The sequence below is a fragment of the Ochlerotatus camptorhynchus genome, unplaced genomic scaffold (assembly GCF_037179485.1).
Source record: "Ochlerotatus camptorhynchus isolate MF236.1 unplaced genomic scaffold, CSIRO-AGI_Acam_v1.1 ptg000300l, whole genome shotgun sequence".
Classification (NCBI taxonomy): domain Eukaryota; kingdom Metazoa; phylum Arthropoda; class Insecta; order Diptera; family Culicidae; genus Ochlerotatus; species Ochlerotatus camptorhynchus.
In genome coordinates, this window is record NW_027040788.1 from 72049 (window position 1) to 99034 (window position 26986).

The 26986-nt window shown below is 39.0% G+C and overlaps 1 protein-coding gene across 2 annotated transcripts in view; it reads left to right on the top strand.

Annotated features, from left to right (window-relative positions):
• Window positions 1-26986, top strand: part of RhoGAPp190 (Rho GTPase-activating protein 190) — a 130470-nt gene that overhangs the window by 71186 nt on the left and 32298 nt on the right. For both annotated transcript variants that reach the window (XM_065228684.1, XM_065228685.1), the window contains exon 2: window positions 12950-13372. In XM_065228684.1, the coding sequence (XP_065084756.1) occupies window positions 13223-13372 (150 nt within the window). In that variant the 5' untranslated portion in view covers window positions 12950-13222. The remainder of the gene's footprint in view (window positions 1-12949; window positions 13373-26986) is intronic.

Genomic DNA, 26986 nt, shown 5'->3' on the forward strand with positions numbered 1-26986 from the left:
CCCGACGGCGTAACTGCCATACAATGAAACCACTGGAAGCGGCTCCAGTTCTGATGGAGGAGCTTTTGTGTTTATTGTGTTGTACCTTTTGACTATAGTTTTAAGATGTATTGCATACTGACCAAGCATCCTCGGCTCTGTTAATTCTTTTGAGCCTTACCAAATAAATTAATAAACAATAAATCGAGACAAATCAAATGCAACATAAATTATTCAATTAAATGTTCCAGGCACTAACATATGAGTGTAATCAATCGGATCGACTGCTTGCTCGACCACCAAAAATAAATAAACCACCCTATGGAGGAATTGCAAAGCGTATTCTAATTCTAGGGATGTTTGTATATAACATCAGTGCTATTGTTATGAAGAGTAAATATTTTTTTCTGGATTATTTTTAGATGCATTCAGTGCAAACTTATGATTTTTGCTTGTATTTATAGTCGAATGAAAGATTAGTGAACCACTCTAGTGAAGTATCCCGTACCAAATGCTTGTGATAGTTCAAAATGATATTCACACAGTTTGGAGATAGTTGTGAATACTTTTATAAACCAATTGATCAAAGTTCCACATACTAGTTCCAGCTCACAAAAAGTCCCAGAAAGTGAGTCCCATGTTTTTTTTTTTGGATTTTATTAGAGAGATTTTTAGCCGTTGGCTAGTTCATCTCTATAAAATAGGAGGCCCCAGAGGGGGGTTCTGCCTGCACATTTTGTAACGGAGTTGGCTTACAATTCACATGTACTCAAATATAAGCAATTAAATCAGATTCCAGTAAAAAGACTAACAATACAGGCAACGGGAAAAAAAAAACAATCTGGTACATCAAAGTTATGTAGGGTTTTGAAAAAGATCGGAGCTCCTCCGTCCGCCAGAGATGTCCCGTCAGCCAAAAGAAAGTTAAAAGGACCTAAATGTTGTTGTATAGCCCAGCGTCCTTGAGGAAATGAATAACTGTCGCTAAAGTGGAAGGTTCGTCGCCCAGTATGTCCCTAATGCTGTTGAGAAGTGCGTACTGCTCCCGTAGCTGTTGTAATTGCGGACATAGGCATAGCATGTGTTTCACCGATGCAGTGGCTCCGCAAACGTAGCACATTCTGTGGAACTGCGTCCCAGCAAAACTATGTGAGATTCTTGTATGGCCTGTCCTAAGACGAGAAATCCGTCCACTTGCTCGTCGTTCCTTTGATTCTTCGGGTGAAGAGGGACTATGATTGGCAACACTCTGCTTCCCAGGCTTCCACATTTTGCTGACTATCCATCGCTTTATGTCCTGTAGTGGCACTTCGTTGGTGTAACAAGGGTGAGCTTTTCAAGACCCCGCCAGGCTGTCGGCTTCGCTGTTTCCTGGAATACCGCAGTGCCCAGGGATCCAGGAAAACACCGTGTTCGGAGGAGTGGCCTCCACAATACCCTGTATCCAGGAGTGAGTCAGGGTCTCCGATGTAAGGGCTTGTATCACGCCGAACGAATCGGATAGCACCAGTATGGCCCGGTCCGAGGGTGTTGTAACGGCAACAAAGATGGCCGCAGCTTCGGCGGAGAAAACCGAGCATTGTGGCGGTAGGCTGCTACTCATCGGTGCTGAAATTCCGGCTGTGAATTCTGATGCCGGCTCGGGAAAGCGATCCGTCCGTGTATAGCAGTTCGGCTACTGTTCTCTTCAGCGCTGCAGAGTTATCTCCAGCCTTGAACCTGCTCTTTATCCGACTCTCGATTTTTGGTGTAGGTATGCGCCAACTTTTGTCTTCGTACCAGTGGACCTTGGCCACTGGGGGGAGCTCCGAATTAGCAATCATGCGGTGGAGTCTGTTCCCCTTATCGAGGAGAAAGATCCTCTCATTTCCGGAGGTCATTGCGGTAAAGGCAGCGGCTTTCGTTGCAATTGCTGCGGTTATACGATGGCGGAAGGGCAGAATACCCGCTTCGATGACGGAAGAAGACCGGAGACAATCCGAACGTAGGTATTGAAAGTTGGTGCTAGTAGCTTTTCGGTGGCGATGCACGTCATCTCAAGACCGTACAGTAGGCGACTATCGATGACGGCTCTTGCAACCCAGAAACGAGTGTCGCGATTGTTAGACCGGTGGGGCCGAGAGATGGTGCGGATCAAGTTGATCCTACTGCGGCAGTCATTCTTGATCGCCTTAAAGTGCTGCTCGAAGTTGAGGGACCGGTCAACAAGTACCCCCAGAATACGGACCGTCTTCTTCAGTGGTGTGGGTTGGCTTTGAACTTTACTAGGTGACCCGCTGACACGGTTCCGGGATGGACACTCGTGGCACCTGACGCTTTTGGTGGCCGAAAGCTGGAAACCTACCGCGCTGGCCCACCTGGCTACAGTGGAGACTGTTACGTGCTGCTGTTGGGCCGATAGTTACGATAAGTACATCGTCAGCATACACGAAAATGTATACATTTTTCGGCAGTCCTCCGAAAACTCCGTTCATGGCCACAAGGAAGAGGGTAACGGCGATAACTGAACCTTGTGGGACGCCCGTCTCTTCTCTGAAAAGCTGGGACCTCGTGTTGCCAAATGCGACTCTGAAAGAACGATCGGTCAGGAAATTTTGATGAAGTGGACCATGGGTTCACATAGCCACCAATTGACAAGCTGCTCTAAGACGAGGGGCGTCCACGTCCTGATGAAGGCCTTCGATATATCCAGCGAGACGATCTAGGTGTAGAAACCGCTATCGTTGGCATTCTTGAGGACCTTCCCTAATGTTGCGAAATAAGTTGACGTTCCATACTCTTGACGGAAGGCGTGCTGTCGATGGTCTAGCAGGTTTTCGGTTTCAAGGAAATGCTTTAGCCTCCTGTTGAGCATTCGCTCCAGGACCTTGGACATACAGCATGTCAAGGCTATTGGCCGAAACTTGCTAACTTCACGGGTTGTTTCATTGGCTTTTGGAATGGGAATGACTAAGCTCTGCTTCCACGACGCTGGATACGAGTTGGTGAGCCAGAGCTTGTTGAAAAGCTCCAGCATCCGTAGCTGGCCTGGCGTTGGTAACCTCTTGAGTAGAGGGTACCCGATTCCGTCGGGACCCGCCGAGCTTCCGTTGCTACAGCGGAGGACATGCTGCAATTCCTGCCAGGAGAATGCCTGGTTGATGTCCGAGTTCCCAGCGTCAGAAGAAACAGAGAAACTTGCAATGGAAGACGTCGAAGGCTTAGCTTTCCGCTTGAATTCGTCTTCGTACTTCTCGATGGCTGCGAGATCGGCAAAGTACGAGCCGAGTTCGTCCGCTACAATTGCAGGGTCAGAAACCGCTTCACCGTTAATCTGTACGTGGAGTGGTGTAATGCGCCGTTTCCTACTGAGGGCGTTGACTTGCCTCTATAAGACGGCCGAAGACTGTGACGAATTCATTCCTTCCAGAAAGTCCATCCAGCTGGTTCGTTTGGCGACACGGATTTCTTGCCGGCATTGATTGTGCGACTCATGGTAGTGTCGGAGAGCGTCCTCGCGGAAGTGCTTTACGCCGGGCTTTAATGGCTTTCCTCGTATCTTCATTCCACCAGCGTAGCGCTTTTCGCCCCGGAACGCTGCTGGCTGAAGATTCATGTACCAGGGTGACGAGTAAATTAAGATGAAAAATCGGGAACAATATACTTTGTCCTGTCTTAGATCGCATAACTGTGCCATATGGATAGGAAATCGAGCAAAAAATGGGACTGGTATGCAATTATGGGCAGCATATGCTTAGTACCTGAGTGATGTGGTGCGACTGCTTTTCAATGTTGGTAGTGCTATGTTGTGCCATCGGTTGGCAGCAAGCGCTGCCAAGTAGTATTCAAAATAATGCTCAATTACGTTACGTTCGTTAATTCGCAAATGATTAGAGCACAGAAAAATGAACAAATTTTTGAGGAAAAAAAGTTTAAAAGTTGTTTTGATATATGAATTTGAAAAATGTGGCTTACAATATCAATACATCTCACTATTAATAATGTGATTTCAGATAAGCTTGAACATTTTTAATATTGATGGACTTCGTCTTCTTCTACGCATTTCAAGCTTATTGCTTATCGCATATTAGCGATAATTGCGTGCTCTCAACTTAGGAATCGTGAAGCCATGTCCAGCATGGTCTTGCTTTGTAGGTGCGCCTTTACCGACTGAGCTAAGGGAGGCCCCTTGATGGACTGCAATACTTATATTCGTTTCGTCACACAGGGAAGGTATTAAGTTCGATTTTAGGGTCCCTCTATTTCGGCAGGCAAAAGTTTCCGGACAATGAGACATCCACCAAAAAAATTGAAATTCGTTCAGAATCTAAGGACGAATTTCATGATATTTTTTGAGTGTTCTGCAGAGAACTTCTGGACCGTCATAAACAAATTTTCAAGGAACTCCCAGAGAGAATCTCAAATTTATTTTAGAATTATTTTGAAAAGAACTCTGTGAAAGGAAATAATTTTAAGAAAATGCTTGAGAACAACCAAATAAACCCCTCTCATGTGTTGAGCGAATTTTCATAGACAAATTTTGAAGACTTCAAACGCAGAACCAAATTCAAGATCCAGGAAAAATTCTGCTTTCATAGTAATAGCTAATTTAACCTAATGACCTCTTCGGCTCAATTCGAATTTTGAACAAAGATTTGATGTAAATTTCGAAGGAATGCTGTTGTACTGAGTACCATTGCTACCGACGCCAGGGACACCTGGACCCTACCTATCGACCCATCCACACATGAAGCGGTGACCAACGGCTTTACTTCCCTTCCGAAGGAAGGCGTGATCAAAGATGTTAGGCCTCAGAACATCCCAGCGGCGCCCACTGGGATTGAACCCAGGCCTGCTGAGGTGATAGGTAATCACGCTTACCACTACAGCACCAGCGCCGCTAGTAAACCTGGTTAGCTACTAATATTAGCTTCTCAGTGAAGTTTTAGTATTGTTATGTTGCTGATATTGCAATTTAGATTGAACTGAATTGAATTTGGAGGTGCTTCTTGTTAAGCGTATTATCCAGAATAATTTTCTTGCGGAGCTTGGTCTCAAAATGTACTCAAGACAAAAAAAAATATAATGGGATTAAAACAAATGTTTCATATGTAAATTTGGGAATTTGAAGTCACCGGGAGAAAACAATAAGATTTCAAGACCTTTGGACTGGACTAGATTTTCAATATACAGTCACCTTGAAGAACTATTAAGAGAATTTTAGATTTTTTTCCAAAACAAATTTGAGCAGATTTTAGAATGAACACTAGAGATAACACCAATGTATTTCAGAGAATATTTTCTGGGGAGCTTAAGGAAAATCTCTAAGAGAGTTTTTACTAGAACTCCCAAGTGTAAAAGTGAATGAATTGAATTTTGAGGATTAAATTTCAGAATATTTTTGCGAAGATCTGCGCATTTAGAATGGTGTTTCCCGAGAACTTTTCGATTTGGGCTTAATGTCTTTTGTAAACAAACACGTCAATCGCCGATTTCTCACGAATAAAAGCTCAATCTCAGGATCAAATTATACCACATGCTAGATGAATCATTCCTCTACCTGTTTGTGTTGTTAATTTTCTAGGCTGAGCTTTTATTCGCGAGAAATCGTCAATTGAAGCGTTTGTTTACAAAATCAATCACGCCCAAAGAATTTTAATAAGAATTCCATGCAATTTCCAGAAAAATTTAGAGGAGAACTCCAAGAAAATGCTGAGCAAAATTTTAAGACAATTCTCGGCGGGAGAATTTCCCCTGGCCGATGGTGTTGGCAGAGAAGGAGGAATACATGTGTTGCTCACAAAAGCTAATAGGTCCTATATTATACGGAGAATTTCAGGCAAATTTTTAAAAAAATCCAGTGAATTCTTAAAAAAGAGTTTAAAATTCGAAGAGAATCTAAGGACGAATTTTAAGAATTCTTCGAAGTGTTCTACATATAATTTCTGGACTGTTATAAAAAAATGCTCAAGGGGTTTCCAAAGAGAATATTAAATTTATTTTAGAAGAATTCTGTGAAGTAAATTAATCTGAAGGAAATGCTTAAGAAAATTCAAATTAAAAGTCGTAAAATTTTGAGCGAAATTTTCATACAAAAATTGTGTACCATTTCATCATGTATGTATGTCTAGAATCTAAAATAAAAGAACCATCCTCTACTAAGGAGGACTGTTCTTTAAATAAAGTGGACACCTGTTTATCAAAGGTTTAATCTAATCTAATCTAATCTAACACCAACACAGCCAGTTCTTGAAAGCATCCTGGAAAATTATATATAGGGTTAACTACCCCATTTCCGGCCTATTAAACACAACCCGCACTAAGTCTTTCTCAATCTAGCGCAGTTTAGTACCAAACGGAATGTTATTATTACTGAAGGCTTCCAAATTTATTTACCTTTCCGTACGTACCGTAAGATTTGATAAAGAGAAACCAATCGTTGAGATATTGTCAAAAGTCTAACACTACTTCTTGACGCCAAAATCGGCCTACGGATTCTAAATTCGGCCTAACGCATTGAAACGCCATTGAAACACCAATGAATTCACTTCGGCTTATCGGATGAACATAAAAATTGATTCGGTTGGAGCGTTTCTTTTTTTTTTTGGAAATAATGTGTGCAAACCTTCATATCGAGCGTTCTCATTGACTTCGTTCCGTAGATTATTAACGAAAGTATCGTACCAAACGCATAATTGACTAGTTAACTCTGAAATCATGGATTTATTTGAAGTTTTCTGCTCGATAGGCCCAAAATGGGCGATTAGGCCGAAGTAGTTCTCTACCCTATACCTACATCATTTTTCTTGACTATTTGATATATGTTTCGGCCGCATATCAAAACGGCCAGGCCTACTGTGCAGCATTTAAGGGACAAGATGATTCAGAAAACATCGGGCCTGTTTAAATCGAAGATTTAAACACGATGCTTCAGAATCCAATAAATGGATGAAACGTGGACATCTCGTACCGTACGTTCCGATTTTGGTAATTATACGATTGGTTGGTCGTTGGAAGCATCAAAGCTGGAAAGGTTAAGTGATGCTCCATTTTCTTCTGACGGTTGGGACATGAGCACTAACTCTTGTCCTAGCCTTTTATGACTTATGGTCAAAGGGTAAAGGATTATGTGAAATCTATGAACATAAACAATATTTTTGATTTGAAATATACAATATAGAAATGCATAACGGTGGTGGACACTACCCGAGTCTTGTCACTATTATCAAGTCATAAAAAGTAACAAGGAATAAAATGTTATCCTTTGATAATTGGAAAATCCTGATTCCCTAGTTTGAATTTGTCACGGCTAGGGTTCGGTGGTAGATTTTATACCAGTAACGCATCACAAAAAGGGGACACCTGTTTATCAAAGGTTTAGGGTTAAAACGTAACGAAAAATGGTGAATTTTCGCTCAGTGTGTAAAAACATTGTTTATTTTGGCAACACACCTGAAGAACAAAAAAGTGAGAAATTTCCGAACAGTTGTCGTTTCGAGAATTAGCAAAAAGCGTGAAGTGCAGTAAATCTACAGCGGTCAAGATTGTTAAGAAGCTTGGAGAAACGTGTTCTCTTGAAGATTTACTACCAGAAAAAGGAGTTGGCAGCAGTACGCCTTTTGAAATTGCATAAACCGTGTTCCGTTAGTGAAATTGCCAAAAAATTGGACATTAGCGTCGGAACTGTGCAGAATATCATAAAACGTAACAATATCAGAACCTACAAGAAGCCAAAAGCACCCAAAAGGACGGATTCACAGAAAGCTTCTTCGAAAATACGGTTACGGAGCTTGTATGACGTTCTCCTTCAAAAGCCAAACCGGTGCATTTTGATGGACGACGAGACGTACGTCAAATTGGATACCGGTACACTTCCCGGGCCGCAATTTTTCAACGCTGAGCAGAGGACAGATGTGCCTGATGATGTGCGATACATCCGGACCGAAAAAAAGGTTTTGGTGTGGCAAGCCATTTGCTCCTGTGCCTTGAAGAGTTCTTCGTATTTCACAACAATCAATGGTGAAAATTACAGAAAAGAATGCACCAAAAAACGGCTTCTGCCCATCTACCGAAAGCATACGGATCATCCATTGTTTTGGCCGGGTCTGGCACCTGCTCACTATGCTTCTGCTACGTTGGAGATGCACAAGAAGAAAAAAGTCGATTTTGTCGAAAAATTCCAAAATCCCCCAATTTTGCGAATTTCGCGGATTTTACGATTTTCGCGGATTTGTCGTGGATTTGAATTTTCAGTCGCGAAAATCGCGGAAACATTAAATGATGTCGCGGAAATCGCGAAGGGACTGATGTGCTGTCACAAAAATTGTGGAATTCATTGTAATCTTTCCGTCCCGGATTATTTTTCTGTCATCAATTTTGTTGTTCATTTGGCTCTCAATTTTTTACCGGTTCAAACCAACTACCCTACAAATAATCGAGAAATGATCTCAATCCCAAAAGTCACATCGGATTTATACGGAAATTCCCTGAGGTCTGTCCAATGTGAGAAATTTTCCTTTTTTCCAATATGAACATAGCATAGCATCATAAACGAATCGTATATATGCGAGCAATTGCCATGTATACCGGATATTCTAGGTTCTCCAAATTGTCCTGGAGTTCAGTTGATTTGTTCTACTATATCAACCAAGATGTCTGTAGTATCGAAATATGTCCAAACAGATTCAAAGTGTCTATGTGGATTGTACCCGATCTATTGCTACGTATACAAGATGTTATAAGTTCTGAAATCATTCTGGAGATTAGATTACTTTTCTACTAGATCACCCAATACTAATTCAATATCTGTAGTATCGAAATATGCCTAAACAAATTTGCAGTGTCTATGTAAATCATGCCAACCTATTTCCGTGTATGCCAAATGTTCTAGGATTTCCAAATCGATAATTCGATACTACAGATATTATCCTAGTCTTTGTTGATCTAGTTAACAAATCATCTGAACTGCAGAACGATTTGGAGAACCTAGATCATCTGGTATACGTGGAAATAATTAAACAATATCCATATAGACACTGTGAATCTATTTGGACATATTTCGATACTACAGACTTTATTCCAGTCATGGTTGATCTAGTAGAATAAATCATCTGAACTCCAGAACGATTTGGAGAACTTAAAACATCTGGTATGCAGGACAATAGTTCATGCACGATCCACATAGACACTGTGCATCTGTCTGGAAATATTTCGATAGTAAAGACATTGTCCCAATCTCGGTTGATCTAGTAGATCAAATTATCTGAACTCCAGGGCGATTTGAAGAACCTTGAACACCTGGATTACTCGGAAATAGATCATGCATGATCCACATAGACACTTTGAATCTGATTGGACATTTTTCGATACTACAGACATTATTGCAGTCTTGGTTGATCCAGTAGAACAAATCAACTGATGTCCTGGACGATTTGGAAAACCTATGATTTCCTGTATACATAGTAATAAGTCGTGCATGATCCATAAAGTCACATATATACGATTCGGTTATTATTTGACAACGAAAAGTGCTAAAAAAATCATGAAAATGTCTCACCATTGGACAGAACCCAAGGAATTTCCGTGTAAATACACAACCGCGACGTGACCAACAAGTGTGACTTATGAAACTCTGGTAATTTCTCGATTATGTGCAGAGTATTTGGTATGAATCGGTTCAAAATTGAGAAAACTAGAGCCAAATTAACTAAAACATTTAGGACAGTAAAATACGTCAGGTTAAATTAAAAAAAATTGCATTGCAAATGAAAATTCCCTTTTTTTTTTTAAATAATGTTTCATCAAATCTAGGCCGGTATTATTAAATAGAATCTCATAATGTAAGGGTGTTTTATTATGTTCACTAATTACTCAGAATTTATACTATACATAAATAACTGAAGATGATAAATGCTATTTAAAAAAAAATCAACGGCTACAAACAATATTCCTTTAGCTCAGTCGGTAAAGGCGCAGCTACAAAGCAAGTCCATGCTGGAGGCGACTGAGTTCGATTCCCGTCCGGTCTATTAATTTTTCGGGTTGGAGAATGTCTCTACTTTCTTTGGCATAGGATGGTACAGACAAAGAAAGCTCTCAATTATAATGTGAAAGCACTTCAAAGAACACTAAGTTGAGAGCAGGCAAAAATCTAATATGCTACTATACAAGCAATAGGCTTTAAATGCCATACAAATGCTATTTTAAGGCAAAGAAAACAGTTTTTTTTTTTGTCGCGGATTAGTATTTGAAGCCGCGGATTTTTTTTGAGAAATCGCGGATTTCGCGGATCAAATTTAGAAAATCTTGTAACAGCCCTGGAACTGCGTCCTATCAAAAGATACTGGGCAATAACTAAACGGCATCTTAAGAAAGATGGAAGAGAAGCAAGTTCTGTTGACTGCTTCAAGAAAATGTGGTCTACAGCACAACGAAAAGTTAAGAAGAAAGTTGTGCAGAATCTAATGGGTGGTATCAAAAGAAAAGTCCGACCGTTCTTCAGAAATGAGAAGTAAACATTCAAATTCACGTAAAATCGGTCATATGTATGTTGATTTTCATTTATATAAAGTAAATTTTCCTTTGAGAAACAGGTGTCTGCTTTTATTAATCAACAGTCCTTATCAATGAAACAATTTCTTGGTTTTGCTAATAATAAGTAGGGGAAATGCATGTAACGTCGGCCTAAATGCTCCTAATTTAGGCCCATACATAAATTCAGCAATCGACTGAATTTTCAATAGCGATCAAAAACATCCATTACTACCGTCCCAATGACGCGTTCATCTAGATAAAATTGATAAATAGCAGCTTTTTAGCGATGGGCCCAATCTTAGATCCATAGGCCAACATTAGAGCCATTTCCCCTATATGTTTTTAAATTTGTTAATCAAATGTTAAAACTTTAACTTTTAGTAGTTTTGATTATAAAACTGTTCTTTTAAAAACTGTTTATGAAATTTAAGCTACTGTCGCACCTCCCTTAAACTGCAATTCATGACTTCCGACGTCAAAATCTCCACTGACGCCATAAGAAATTCAAGTGTTTCAGGTGAAAAGGTCACATCAGCTTTCAGTCGCCTCACAGTAAGTAAAATCGTTTTTTTAATACCTGTAGATTTTCCGTTGAAGTCCTTGAAAAACCTGGAAAACTGCATAGCTGATTGGAGAAATACTGCATGTAGTACAGCAGTATTTTCGACTTTGAGAAATGTTGTCCATTGCCGGTTTTTACCGGCATTAAATATCTCAATACCGAAAACCCGGATTTCGAAAAAAAAAAATAAAGTAATGACAGCCCTATTACCAATAACAAACAATGTCAGCCAACCTTCCAAGTCGTATAGGTTCTTCAAGGAAATCCACTGGATCCGCCCTGAAGTCCCCCGAACCTTTCCATAAGTGTGCCATCCTAAAACGGTAACAATCTCATTGTGAGCAATTAACCCACACCCAGCTACCGAAGGTCGGTGAAAAATCAACTCGTATTCATTTTTAACCGCTCCCCACAAAGCCAAGGTTAGTTCGAAAGCCTCAGGCGAATTGGACCAGCAGATGAGCTTATGTTCGTAATGACGTGAATTATTAATCATCTTTGTCGTCATCTGATCGTTCCCGGCTGAATGAATGGAGTGTGTACTTTGCTCAATTTTTTTTTCTGTCGTAAAAAATCCGCTGAAAATTCGAACCCACCTTCACACGCACGGAAGAGATAAGATAGTTTTAATTCGCTTTTAGTGTTTGTTTCAACGACAGCGGATCTTCCGGTGGGAATCTGGCAGCTTTTCTCCGGTTCATTTGAAAGTGAATCGAAAGTCGATGGCACGAATTTTGGCCCCGAAAAGGGAGACAGCGAGAGGCGTTGATGTACGATTATCATCAGTGCTCAATTCCCACCGAAACCACACATCAGCATTAGTGTTGCGATGTTGAGTTTGCACGTGGTAGTCACGGGAAGGTGAAAAAAGCAAACGTCGATGCCATGGGAGACAAGCGAGAGTGAACGAACGTGAATAACACTCACTAACGGACGGAATGGGAACGAATCAATACACTCTAAATACTGTGGGATGGGAAAGTGCGGTCTGTGATGGGATGAGAGTATATGAAATTGTGGAGAACCACCCGATTATGGGAGCATGTAAGCAAAAGTCAATAGTCGTTGCTTTCGGGACTGATGGGGATTGGGGATGGCTCCCCATTGTGTATTCTTTCATGTTTCCACTGGTAGTTTCAAATTCATCCCTTATGAAAAATGCATTAAAATTATTTCGAAATTCGATAGGATTATGCATAGTTATATGCGGCAGTTGGTTTAAGTTATATTGAACCGTTGACAGTCAAAGTGATGCATAATTTATTAGTTTGTTTTGCAATAATGGTTTCAGTATGCAAAGACAATATTTTCTTCTATAATTGTTAATGGAATCATTTAAAATCTAATTTAAAATTCAACAACATTATCTAAATGCGATGAGAACTAATTCCGCCAGAAATAACATATACCCCCGTTCAGCACATTCAGTGACTACGCGAATAATGGATGGACAGACGAAGAAAGCACAATTCCGAAGCCGCTGCACGAACCGAATCAAGACGATGATTAAATGAATCACAAAAATAAGCAATAAAATTAATCTTTCCACTGTGGGGCAGACAACGACGACGACGACGACGACGATGAAGTCGACGGGTACTGGATGATGCTTTTGTACCATTGGGGATTTTTTTTATGTTTTGTGCAGCTTCCCTCTCGTGTTCATCTTCCTCCCTGAAGGCATTTCGTTTTTATTAATTTTTTTTTTGGTCTAGTGCAATTTTTCAGTCTTATTTATTGACCTTTCTCATCCTCTCTCCACCATCAGAAAGATATGTAAAGTCCGCGAGGCCATAACCAATTCAATGGACTCGGTCTGCTTTCGTTACAATTATAATCTGGGTGCACTTACTCCGATACTAATGACGCAACTTTTCTTCTCCTTCTATTACGCAGTATTATCTCATCAGACCCAGATAGACGGAAAATTCGTGGAAAAATCGCACCGTTCCCCAGTTAAACCCAGCTGGAGTGGCACAGCAGCCAACCGGGCGAAAAATCCTCGCCAAGTCAAGCATCGTTTGCATTAATTGGCTGGCTTTTGGCTACCGTACAGCAGTAGACATCTGTTGAGCCGCGGGGGCTGGGAAGCGGAGCCGGCGACAACAGGCACCCACCTACCATCGCCAACAACCAAAACAAGTCCCATCCGAATAAGTAACGTAGATAATGAAACAAGTCAATGTCGCCGTCGTTGGGCTTTCCGGTGTCGAGAAGGACAAGGGCCAGCTGGGGGCGGGCAAGTCCTGCCTGTGCAACCGCTTCGTACGACCCAAGACAGATGACTATGCGATCGATCACATCTCGGTGCTGAGTCAGGTAAGTTTCGAAGTTTTCCACAGTGTGGGCGGTTGTAAACGTTCTACAAGTGCTTATCAAGGAAAAACATTATGTCGAACATTAAAGTATATGATCCACCTTTGGAATTTTGGCACTTCGACTAAAAATGGAATTTCGACTAAAATGCAAAAAAAAAATCATTCATCCGAGCTGTCCCTATACCAAGGGGTTAAGTTCTGCGGATCTCCTTCGCCGCCGGTTTTAACACGGCCAATGAGATCAACCCAAATTTGAGTACAGTTTACTCATACATCGTAAGTGAGTAAATTGCCTCATGCTTTCCTGTGGAAAAACTCAAAAATCTGCCGGAAAATTAGGATAATTTACGAACATTTTACTCAGTCTAGGAGTATTCTTTATTTTTCTCATATTCGGGAATTTTTTGCTGGAAAAACATGAGGCGAATTTACTCATCGTTGAGTTCGTGCAGTTTTTGCGATTTATGAGTAAACTGAACTCAAGTTTGCGTAGATCTCATTGGCCGTGAATAAATGCTAAATGTTTGCTTCGGTGGATTCAGTTGTGATGATTTCGGACCCACTGAACAATATGACAGATTCTTAAATTACCGTTTTCTGTTTGATGTTGAGTTCTTTTCGTAGCTCCAGCTTGTCTAAAGAGCAAGGGAAGAATTTCGATCGTTAAAATTATCAACGTTTGTATTTAATAGCCTTTTTCAACGACTTTTTTTAACGATGATGATGATGCCGCCACCTGCAGTAAATGCTGAATTATCATTTCAAGCTGTCATGCGTTTACTGTTTACAACCCAATTTTGAAAGTGTTACGTGTTGTTTTTCTGTAGTTTTTACCAAGAATAACGGTGGGAAAACTTCTCGCGATGGTTTCTTTGCCATACAATTCGCACTCAGGAGAGAAGCATCAATTTTTTATCGCCAAGGTCGTGGCGTATACGGAAGTACCTTGCGGATAATATGCAGTGTTTTGACCTGACCTTGCACTTTTCCATTTCAGGAAAAGTTTTTTGGGAGAAAAGGAGTGCCTACTTATTGAGTACATGACTATTTTATTGTATTGAGTAGTACCTAAGCTTACAACCTCGCTATAATGTTCTCCACCTGCGTCCAGTTGAAAATTTATGCTGTAATCTCCAACAAAGGATCTATTCCAATAAATTTGTGACGAAAATAGCTGGAAAACATATCCCAACAAACGTTTTTCAATTACTGCAAATATGCACAGTCTCCATCTGCTTCAATTGCTTTGGAAATTGTGGTTCAATGCCCTAATAATCTTGAAAATTCTGCTGAAACTCCTCGCAATATTTCTTCGAAGTTTTCTCTCGATAAAACTCTTAATAATCGTTCAAAAATTCAATTGGAGAATGTCTGAGAAGTCCATTGGTATACCTTTCACATTAGACTTGGAATTCATCTCAGAAATGAAATCTCGATTACTTTTTCAAAGGGACGTATCAGCTTTTGTAAACAATGCATTTTATCGTTGCGTAACTGGCAGCTCGCTCACGCATGCTAACCTATCATCAGACAGGGGAAGTTTTCCCTTAACTGATAGTGGTGTTAGTATGCGTGTGCGAGCTACCAGTTACGCCAAATTGACGATCAAATGCATTGTTTACAAAAGCTGATACGTCCCTTCGAAAAAGTAATCGAGAAATTATCTTTCAATTCTGCTCAGCATTCTCTTCAAATGTTTCCAGAAATTGTCTTAAGAACTCTCAAATACCATTGAAACCAGAGATGGGCTATAAATTAACTCAGTGGTGCAAAACATCTCAAATACAGGAGCGTGTCTCTTATCTTTGGTAGGAGAAAGAGACAAAGGAGAGCGAGATTTCATAGCTGGGTGAGAGCAGTTGGACTGCACGGGTGTTACTCGCGCATAACACAATCCACTATGGTCCGAATCGACAATTTAGCAGGAAAAAATTGTTTTCTCCGTTCTTGTTCATTTTAGATGCTAAGTGTATTGAGAGAAGTTGTTTGCTATCATACCATGCTTCTTTTGAGCAAAAAGCCGGTTAGGGTGGTCCTCGTTTAAATCCAAATTCATATTCTAACTTTTTGGTTTCATGTTATAGGTAGTTACATTGCTGAGCAAAGTTGTAGAAAATATTATTTTAGACAACTTTGCTGAATACACCATTTATCTATCTCTTTAATTGACTGTTTTAGAGCATTTAATAAGTATTTAGTTAGGGTGTCCCTAAAAAAACAGTTTTTTTATTCTATCTTTTTTGAACCATTTTCTTTTAGAAAATGGTCTGCAAAAACTTGTAGAACAATCAATGGCGCACGTTTTTGCTCAACAAAGCATGTCGATAAGTCTTAACGTTAAAAAGTTATAGACTATTTTGCCGAAAAAACCAAGTGGTGTTAAAATGCTTATATCACATGGAGTTGGATCGCTAAAATATTTCTTGTGGTATCATCTGAAAACCCATACTTAACGAAATATTTGAGGAAAAAACTGCGAGGACAACTTTCTTTAAATTTGAATAAATCAATTTTGAAAATTCCCTAAAAAAACTTGAAAATTACCTGTAACTCAAAAATTTCTAAACATAACAAAATACTGTCTTGATCAAAATTGTAGGTTTTGACTAGATCTTAAAGTCTTCTTTGCACAACTTTTTTGTAGATTGTAAAATGAAAAAGATAGATTTAATTATATGTTTTATTTTGTGTGAGACAACCTATATCATTTATAACAACTTTTTAGTAAATTGTCATTGTACGGATTGACTCTGAAAACTTTAAATAGAACGAAGCATATATATTTACGAAACAAATATTATATTCTCGAGGCATATTTCACAAAAATAAAGAATCAAGTGTAATAAAACTTAACTAAGTACCAGATGTTGAGCATTTGCTGGCAAAACCAATGTACTATTTCTTGTTTTTTTGTTAGTCAAGGATACCACCGGGTCAGAGGTGATCAACAGTCTTTTAAAAACGTCCTCGATGTTAGATACTCTGTTAAATTTTCGGGCATGATGTTCTCGGAACTTACGGATACTCTTGTTCCGTGTCTCTTGCGCCTCTTCGCTTAGCATGCCTATCGGTAAAATTGCATGTCTGATTATAGTCGATCCGTGTACCAGCAATTTATGGGCGGTTGGCGAAAGTGGGTACCACCCATACAGTTCGACATAAAGAGCCCGTGTTTCTTCGGCATAGCTTTGAAATGCCTCAATGTTTATGTCAGATCTACTGTTAATTATTGTGAAAAGCACATAAAATCGCTCCAGTAACCTTTCATAAAGGCCAGTGATTTCTGAAACGATTTTCCATTCCTTAAAAATTTTTCGGGCAGTGTTGCCGTCATTAGAGTTTCCTCCAGACGGCATTGGTTCGCTTATGCGCAAACCCAACTGTTCCCTGAATGCAATTTTCATACTGAGCTCTCGTTCTTTCACTTTCTCGTTCAACTTGCTAACTCTCCATGTTGGTTTTTCCATGGCCAACCTATTTGAAATTTTAAGCATCAATTCCATACACCGGATATATGCGTGGAGAGGGAACATCCCAAATGAATAGAGCATAGGATCGTTTGCATCCTCTTGACTAACTGGATCGTTCAGCTTCTTTCCTGTAAAAACACGCATATATTTAAAACCTTAGACATAGATCACGTTTACTGTAGTACCTGATTTGCCGCATATATAACACGATTGCGAATGAGTACTCGTGACGTCATTGACGACTTTTGTATCCATCATGCAAAACACGAATGTTGTTTTCACTGTGATGCAATAATCTTCTGTCTTACAAACGGTAGGTTTCAAATTTTTGATTTGAACTTTAACGTCCTCAATGCATCATCAAAAAAGGGTTGTTTGTACCGAGAGTGATTTGAACTTCCGTCAGCGCCCCACTTAAAGATTACATGGTAGTCATCATCAGAAGTAAATTCGCATTTTGGGCTGGAATAAACACTCGATACAATTCGTGTCACCGTGTGTTCGGTTAAGCTCTGCAAAGGAACTTGAGCTATTGAAGGTTGTACTGAAATGTCTGAAAGCAGTCAATTTCTGTAAACGAACTCCCAAAACTGCTAACTATACAATATACCTTTTGGATAACAAAGTTTCTTGGCGTCAAGAATCAGATGATATGATGGATACATATTTATTCCTTTTTGCAGTGCAATGAATCGGATATTCAAATATTGGGCTTTCGAAAAATCATTTTGACAAATAAACGCAAGTGCTTCATTTGCCGTATACATCATAATAGCCGGCTCTGAACTATTGGAGTCGCTTCGAACTTGCATAGCAATTGAAGGATCATGATTAACACTCTCAATCAGCTTTCCAGCCGAACGAAAGCCCTCCGAAGCAGTACTTTTAGCTGCAGCAAACCGCAATTCTTCAGGAGAGAATTGGTTTGTCAGCGTACGTACTTTACTCTGTTTTGATTTCCTCCCAACCGCTGAAAACGGTTTAGAAGGACGACCGCTTCTTCGTATTTTTGGTGTGACATCGTCTTGTTGAACTTTTTTGAATTGGATCTTTTTGTTCAGCCAAGATTTATTTGATGAAAAAAAATATTCACGGCTATACCGACTCTTTAACCACTTTCGGCGGAATTCTGCTCTAATCCATCGAATTTGATTCAGCACAGCACTTCCGTTAATGTTGCTCTCAGAAGATTTTTGAATAACATACTTTAAATTTTTTCAGTGCTTCTACGGGCAATCAGCAAGTCTGCTATATCTTTGTAGAATACTAAAAAACAACAAAACAAAAAAGAAATTTTTTGTTAATGCTCCATGTACTGTATTTATTGTCATACCACTACTCATTTTGCGAATCTAAATTCCCATTAAAGTTTTCAAAGCACTTAAAAATCGTGAAACAAACTGCTGAATACAAGACAAAACAAGTCACTAAAACCGTTCATGACTGTGAATCTGTTGACATAAATAGCGCAACACATGAAAAGTGCCAATGAGTTATATTCAGAGTGATTCGGATTTGGGAGTAATTGATTTGCAAACAAACATTTAAATCGTCTATTACTCCCGAATTAGAATTTAATCTTGCAAATCTACTAAATCAGATGATAAAGGAATCATTGTTCCATAAATTGATTTAATTGATATGCTCCGGAAATGTAAGTAATGACTTTCAACGACAATTTCTCTAAGATTTAAACTCATTCAAGCAAAACTGGAAGAGGAAATTGACTCTACACACTTAGAACTAACTACTTTTACACGAGACGTAATCCATATTGGACGTAAATCATGGAAACGTAAACAAACATTTCCTGTAAAATTAAGTGTTCTCAAACCGAAACATAAGCAACTTGACGAAGAGAACGTTTGATTGAATTTATTTTTTCGTTTCTTTCAACTGATTCTTATGTCAAAAGGGCCGCTTACATGTGTCGGTCTCATGGAACCGAAATTTACACGACTTTTTCGTAATATGTATCATATGCTACTGCTGGTTTTACTGAACTATCAAAAATAATGTTTAAAGTCTTTGTTTAAATTTGACTCATTAATCCGTTTCACATGTTGAGCTGAATATGTTGATGCCAATGCAAACAAATGTGGATAAACCGTTAAGCTTGTATGTGTTCTTTTTTTTTTTTTTTTTTTTTTTTTTTTTTTTTTTTTTTTTTTTTTTTTTTTTTATACAGGGGGGAATCTGCTCCCAGACACCTGAGAAGATAACTCAGGGTGTGGGGATGAGAGAAGTAGCTCTCCCGACCCACTAAACCTTACCCTGTGCTCTAGGCCCTTGCCCTCCCCGGAACCGCCCGAAAGCATTACGTCATGGGAGGGGGCCGGTTGCGCTATGGCGCATCACTAGGTGTTGTGTCCGACGTGACACTCGCTACTGCACAGTGGGCAGCTGTGCAGGGCCTTCCTCTTGTTGTTCGCTGTTCGTTGTTCGCCTGAGTTCTAGAGCAGACGTGATAGCCAGCCAACTGTCCAGGGCCCATACAGGACAGATGTGACCGCTTACCAGCTGCGTGTGCTAAGCACTCTAAGAACCCGGCGTCATTCCTGCCTTTGCACAACGAGGGTTTGTGCAGGGCTTCTCAACCTCCTCTTGTTGTTCGCTGTTCGTTGTTCGCCTCGGTTCTAAGCAGACGTGATAGCCAGCCAACTGTTCAACAGGGTAGCTTAGGACAGATGTGACCGCTTACCAGCTGCGTGTGCTAAGCACTAAGAACCCGGCGTCACTCCTGCCTTAGCACAACGAGGGTTTGTGCAGGGCTTCTCTGCGGTAGTTCGTTTAGCCGCAATATCTCTCCCTTGGGTTCGATAATTAGCGTTTCCAGGGCACACCACGAGGAGGCGAACTACTTCATGCCCCACATACTAGCTTGTATGTGTGACAGTACCGTATCGTACATGCAATATAACAACTACATCATATTTTTAAATTGTGTGAGTAACACTACTGTGAGATACAACTAATGCCACTACCACAATCAAAATGTCCGGTATACGAATCGTGAATAAACATTCATGGAAAGCAGCGCCAGTGGTGTAGTGATAAGCGTGATTATCTCTCACCCCAGCAGGCCTGGGTTCAATCCAAGTCGGCGCAACCGGGATGTTCTGAGGCATAACATCTCTGATCACGCCTCTGGTTCTCGGTTCATGAGTTCTGATGGGTCGATAGGTAGGGTTTCAGGTGTAGGAGCTGCCTCCCTGGCGTCGGTAGCATTGATGCTTAGCACGGAAAACAAGATCGACGGAAAACAAATCAAGGAAAAAAAAACAATCATTGAATATTACTGTTTTTAAGTTACAAAAAACATAATTAATTCTATCTCTTTTACTTTACATTCTACAAAAAAGTTGTGCAAAGAAGACTTTAAGATCTAGTCAAAACCTACAGTTTTGATGAAGACAGTATTTTGTTATGTTTAGAAATTTTTGAGTTACAGGTAATTTTCAAGTTTTTTTAGGGAATTTTTAAAATTGATTTATTCAAATTTAAAGAAAGTTGTCCTCGCAGTTTTTTCCTCAAATATTTCTTTAAGTATGGGTTTTCAGATGAAACCACAAGAAATATTTTAGCAATCCAACTCCATGTGATATAAGCATTTTAACACCACTTGGTTTTTTGGGCAAAAAAGTCTATAATTTTTTAACGTTAAGACTTATCGACATGCTTTGCTGAGCAAAAACGTGCGCCAATGATTGTTCTACAAGTTTTTGAAGACCGTTTTCAAAAGAAAATGGTTCAAAAAAAAATAGAATAAAAAAACTGTTTTTTTTAGGGACCCCTAACTAAATACTTATTAAATGCTCTAAAACAGTCAATTAAAGAGATAGATAAATGGTGTATTCAGCAAAGTTGTCTAAAATAATATTTTCTACAACTTTGCTCAGCAATGTAACTACCTATAACATGAAACTAAAAAGTTAGAATTTGAATTTGGATTTAAACGAGGACCACCCTAACCGGCTTTTTGCTCAAAAGAAGCATGGAATAATAGCAAACAACTTCTCTCAATACACTTAGCATCTAAAATGAACAAGAACGGAGAAAACAATTTTTTCCTGCTAAATTGTCGATTCGGACCATAGTGCAATCGAGTACTGAACTATGTGTTAACGGGAGTTTTCTTCCTGGGAGACGTGGTTTCAGCGTTGCCACTATTCCAGATTTATCTGGATTTTCCAGATTTTTTGCTTTTAAAAATATCACTGCAATTGATTTACCCTCTAATAAAAAAATCTAAACTTGCTACTTTAATTATTAAAGGCCATCAACGTTGGACATTATTGGAATTCATTAAGGTAATTCTGAAAATAGTTCACAGTTAAGTGTGAGGCGAATTTCTTGTGAAATCAAAGGAGAATTTAAAACTAATTCTGAGTAGAATTACATCCATCTTTGTGGGCTTCGTAGTCGTGCGGCGTCATTCGTTGTTCAGGCGTATTGTGAGTGCCACGAAGTGAGGGTTCGATTCCCGCTCTAGCCGGTGCAAATTTTGGCAACCTGAAAATTTTCCCTATTGGTCTAGTGGGTGTGGTGTGTTGTCCGTTGTCTAGTGTTAAATAATTAGGCTGTGCAACATCTGGTTGAAGACGGTGTCAATTGTCTTGTCAACTCTGATGAGATTTTGTCAATAAAGGAATTACAATCCGGAAGAGAAATCCTAGAAAATTCTTATGATGAAACTTAAGGAGTATGCTGATACGAATCGTGAGAATAATTTCAATGGAATTCTGTCCAATGTTTCTATGGAGATTAATTTTAATACAACTTTAAGCGCAATTTCTGGGACACTTTCAATGGGTTTGAAGTACTTGGGTACTTAGGTAATACTGAAAAGGATTTCAAAACAATTCTGACCTTACCTACAAAGCAGTTTAAAGGGAATTATCGGATAAGTCTGAAAAGAGCGTGACCGCCATTCTGAAGAGTGTACCAAGGAAATTGTTAGGAATATTTTAAGAATTTCATAGAGAAAAATGAGCACAAAATTGAGCCAATTCTTGGGAATTATTACCAATTTGAGGGAGTTGTGGAATTGGAGAGTGATGTTCCAAGCAACATTGCAATTTTATAGAGGTTTTAAAGCATTCTACAAGTCTAAATCATGGTCTACAGAACCCATATAAAACCATAAATGTTACTGGGGTTATAAGAGATTACAAGAGGTAATGCTAAGAACTCTTAGAATGTTACTGGAAAAGTTTAGATATTTTCAAGATTATTTAACCCGTAAAAGCCCGGGACAAACTTTTTATTTTCAAAAATTTGTATCTCAGAGATGCCATGACCGATTAAAATGACTTTTTTTTAACATAATTCCGGTGAGTGGTTCTTACATTTGGTGGGTGGTACTCCCCCCATGACCCTCCCTCTTTTCTATATATTCAAGAATGTGTTGGCACGGGGGTATTTTTTCAATCTTTATCATATATCTTACAGATCATTGCAAAAACATATTGATTTTTTTCGTGGAACTCCCGGAAATGATAGAGAACATTCATAAGACCACATGGCTACCATGGAATCGGTTCCGGATGTGCCGGATTATGGTTCCAAATGGTCAAATTTATTGTCTGTCATAACAACATCAAGCAATATATCAAATCACATCTACTCGACGAAATATGACCAATGGCACTCGAAACGACGTCCACAGAGCCATATGGCCACCGTAAAACCGGTCCAGATATTCCGGATTATGGTTCCACATGATCAAATTTGAAATCTCTCATAATTATATCAAGCGAAATATCAAATCACATCTACTCGATCAAATATGACCAACGGCACTCAAAACGACGTCAACAAAGCCATATGGCAACCGTAAAACTGGTTCCGGATATTCCGGACTATGGTTCTGTATGGTTAAATTTGAAATCTCTCATAATTATATCAAGCGACATGTCAAATCACATCTACTCGACGAAATATGACCAATGGCACTCAAAACAACAACTATAGAGCCATAGGGCCACCGTGGAACCGAATTTTATATCTCACACAACCATATCAAGCGACATCAAATCACATCTACTCGATGAAATATGACCAATGGTGCTCAAAACAACAACTATAGAGCCATAGGGCCACTGTGAAACCGGTTCAAGATATTCAGAAAAATAAATAGAGCTATTTTGATAACTTAGAATAGGTTTCCGATGATCTTAATAATGGATTAATGTTCTTCAATTTCATGATTAATCATTATCATATCATACAATAAATCATCAAAGCATATGTACTCGACGAAATATTTATCACCAATCCTGGAAACCTGTTACAAGAAACGAAATACTAGAATTTATTGCCATCTTGATTGCGACCGGTCGAAATAAACAGAACCATGTCAGTTTGGATCAACTATGGACATCAGATACAGTTTGGCGGATTGAGTTCTACCGACTGGTAATGAGTAAAAATCGATTCAAGCAAATCTATATCGGCCTACGGTTTGACGATCGGTCCACTCGTCCTCAGCGGTTCCAAGTTAGCAATGACAAACTTGTGTTTGACAAGTTTGTTGTCAGGTGTCAAGATAATTACGTCGCTCCCAAAAATTTGACCGTAGACGAACGACTGTGCCTTTCCAGAGGTAAGTAAGGATTTAAATTAAAATATTGCTTAAGAGTATGAAAGAAAATGTAGTTTGTACTTAATTCTTTGACACAAGTGTTTATAAGCAACGTGTGCCAATTATGGCACAAGTTCTTCAGTTTTTGGCCCTAGCGCCTAACTTAAATTTAAAATAAATTGTCATGGCTTTATTTGCATAGATATATGACAAAATCTATATGCATATAAATAAATTTGGTAAAGAATGAATAAAAAAAATAAAGGTAGGGCCAATTAGAGGACCACAAACTAGCTCACTTACCCTAGTTCTCATGGCCAGATATGCTTTCCTTGATATATGTATGAAATGAGTTCACGATTTAATAAAAACGGCTTTACATTTCTTCGTATCCACAGGACACTGCCCATTCCGCGTTTATATAAAATCGAAACCCGACAAATATGGGATCAAAATATGGGTATGTTATTCAATTCAAGGATATATACTAAACTTGCAAGTATATACGGCAAGGTGAATAATATGCCCGAAAAAAATCAAGCTATGCGGGTGGTCACTGATCTCATCTATCCATATTTGAATGAATGGAGGGGAGGTAACAGCAGATAATTTATTCTCATCCATAGACCTCGTTAACTACCTGTGGAATAACAGCACTTACTATACAGGAATAGTCAGATCTAACAAACCCTTCATTCCACCAGAATTTCTCATTTCAAAAGGACGAGAGTCTAACTCAATCATTCAAGGATTCAGTACATTTATGACATTGACGTCATATTTTGAACGCAAGAGAAAGAAGCCCATCGTCTTGATTACTTCAAAAAGCATCCAAGAAACAGATCCTCGAATTGAAAAACCGGATGTTGTGAAATATTACAATCATACCAAGGGTGGTGTCGCTCAAAGAACGAGAAATTCAACCGTTGCATTGCATTTTCATAGAGCTGTACCCAAATTGGGAAAATTCAAATCCCAGCCGACATTCCGAATTTTTGCGAATTCTTTCAGAAGAACTGGCGATAGAACAAATGGAGAACCGATTGGAAGCTGGTCACCTACTTTCGAAATACACAAATTGCACAACATGTGGATCGACAGCAATGATAAAATGCGTATTGTGTTCCAATTTTTTTTTTTTGCAATTTTCACAAAAATGATACTGCATTGTATGTATGCAAAATATGCGATGAAACTCCAAATTTGACTGTTAAAAGGATTCCCAAATCAGATCATCGTCAACTTTGTTAGATATGTACAAAACGCAAGTATAAACCAATGAGGACAAAATCAATGTGCTGCTTTTGTCTGTCCTCTGTTTGTCAAAACTGCTCAGTTGAAAAAACCTTTTCAGTGTGCATTTCTTGCATGAACAAGTGAATCCTGTACGTAATTTTTAATTTTATGAATAAAATGATAAATTCCATAAACTGTCCAAGAAACAATAGACCTTCAAATTTCAAAGTATCTCCAATTGAAACGGTTTTGAGTATCTTAGGCAGTTTATATAATTGCATCTTAAGTCTCTTTATAAATTTTAAACCATATATTTTAAATATTAGAAACAAAAATTGATAGACGACGGATTTGCCTGCATCCAGTTCGGATAAACTCAAAAACTCAAATCTCAAGCATAAGTTAATTCACCTATGAGTTTTGCCTTGCAATCACCAATGAGGTTCAAAAATTAAATGCTTTATATTTTGGAGCTATTCATAGTTAGTACTGTTATCTTTTTTTACATTTCATACAATTGGTAATTTGTATCTACAGTACCTGATGATCGTCCTCGTGCCACCGTGGGTCTCTAAACAGTGCTGTTATTCTCTCTGGGAGGCTCCTTAATGAATGATATATGAGGATGATGTTCCAAACACTGACCATAATGTTGAACATATAGTTTTTGTTATTGTTGTGTTAGTGCCATTGGTCATATTTCGTCGAGTAGATGTGATTTGATATGTCGCTTGATATGGGTGTGTGAGATATAAAATTCGATCATACGGAACCATAATTCGGATTATCTGGAACCGGTTCCACGGTGGCCTTATGGCTCTATAGTTGTTGTTTTGAGTGCCATTGCTCGTATTTCGTCGAGTAGATGTGATTTGATATGTCGCTTGGTATGGTTATTAGCGATATCAAATTTGACCATACAGAACCATAGTCCGGAATATCCGGAACCAGTTTTACGGTTGCCATATGGCTTTTTTGACGTCGTTTTGAGTAACGGCACTCAAAACGACGTCAAAAAAGCCATATGGCAACCGTAAAACTGGTTCCGGACATTCCAGACTATGGTTAATGGACCAACGGCGGTCATATTTCATCGAGTAGATGTGATTTGATATGTCGCTTGATATAATTATGATAGATTTCAAATTTGACCATGTGGAACCATAATCCGGAATATCTGGACCGGTTTTACGGTGGCCATATGGCTCTGTGGACGTCGTTTCGAGTGCCATTGGTCATATTTCGTTGAGTAGATGTGATTTAATATGTTGCTTGATATTGTTATGACAGACAATAAATTTGACCATTTGGAACCATAATCCGGAACGTGAATGTTCTCTATCATTTCCAGGAGTTCCGCAATGATCTGTAAGATATGTGATAAAGATTGAAAAAAATACCCCCGTGCCAACACATTCTTGAATATATAGAAAAGAGGGAGGGTCATGGGGGGAGTACCACCCACCTTACATTTGGTGCCACCACCACACCACAACCACTCACCGGAATGATGTTTAAAAAAAAGTCATTTTAATCTGCCATGGCAACTCTGAGATACAAATTTTTGAAAATAAAAAGTTTGTCCCGAGCTTTTACGGGTTAAATGATTGCATTCTATGAAAAAACACTAATTTACATGATCTTGAAGTTGAAGTACATTAACCGCATAGTAACACCCTTATAGTTCGTCAATTGTTGTTGTCTTAGCACCCGTATTCTGCTATTTCATTTTTAATTTATAAATGAGTGTTGATTTATAAAAATTATAAAACTGACGCTTGAAAACATGAAGAATCCTGGTAATTCCAACTCGTCCAACAACGACGAAAGCGCACTTTATTCTATCGCCATTTTTGAATTACGAATACGACAAGAAATTCAAGATAGAGCTGGAATTAGGGCGAGCTTTTGTAAACAATGACTTCTTTCGATGATGTCTTGAAAGTCAAGACTTGCCCAAAAGCTGTTACGTCCGTATTCCAGCTCTATTTAGTTCACACCATGAAATCACAAAAAGCTTACTTGAATTTCACTTAACCTTCACCAGCATGAAATGTGGACTGGTCCAGTGAATCCAGTGGAATTCATTACCATGTCATTGCATTTTATGTGCGGCACGTGAACCTTATTGAATTCCTGTTTTGAAGAGGTTACCTGAATTTTCAGGTAAAAATTACCTTTCCCGTTGGTTCAATGTAAAAAAATGGTCTAGGAAAATTTTCAAGCTCTCGACATTTGTTCAAAAGCCAGAAATTTGAATAATCTTCAACCCCCGGTAGCTTTAGTATTTGTCCAAACATCGAGAAAAATAAATCAAGTCACAGGT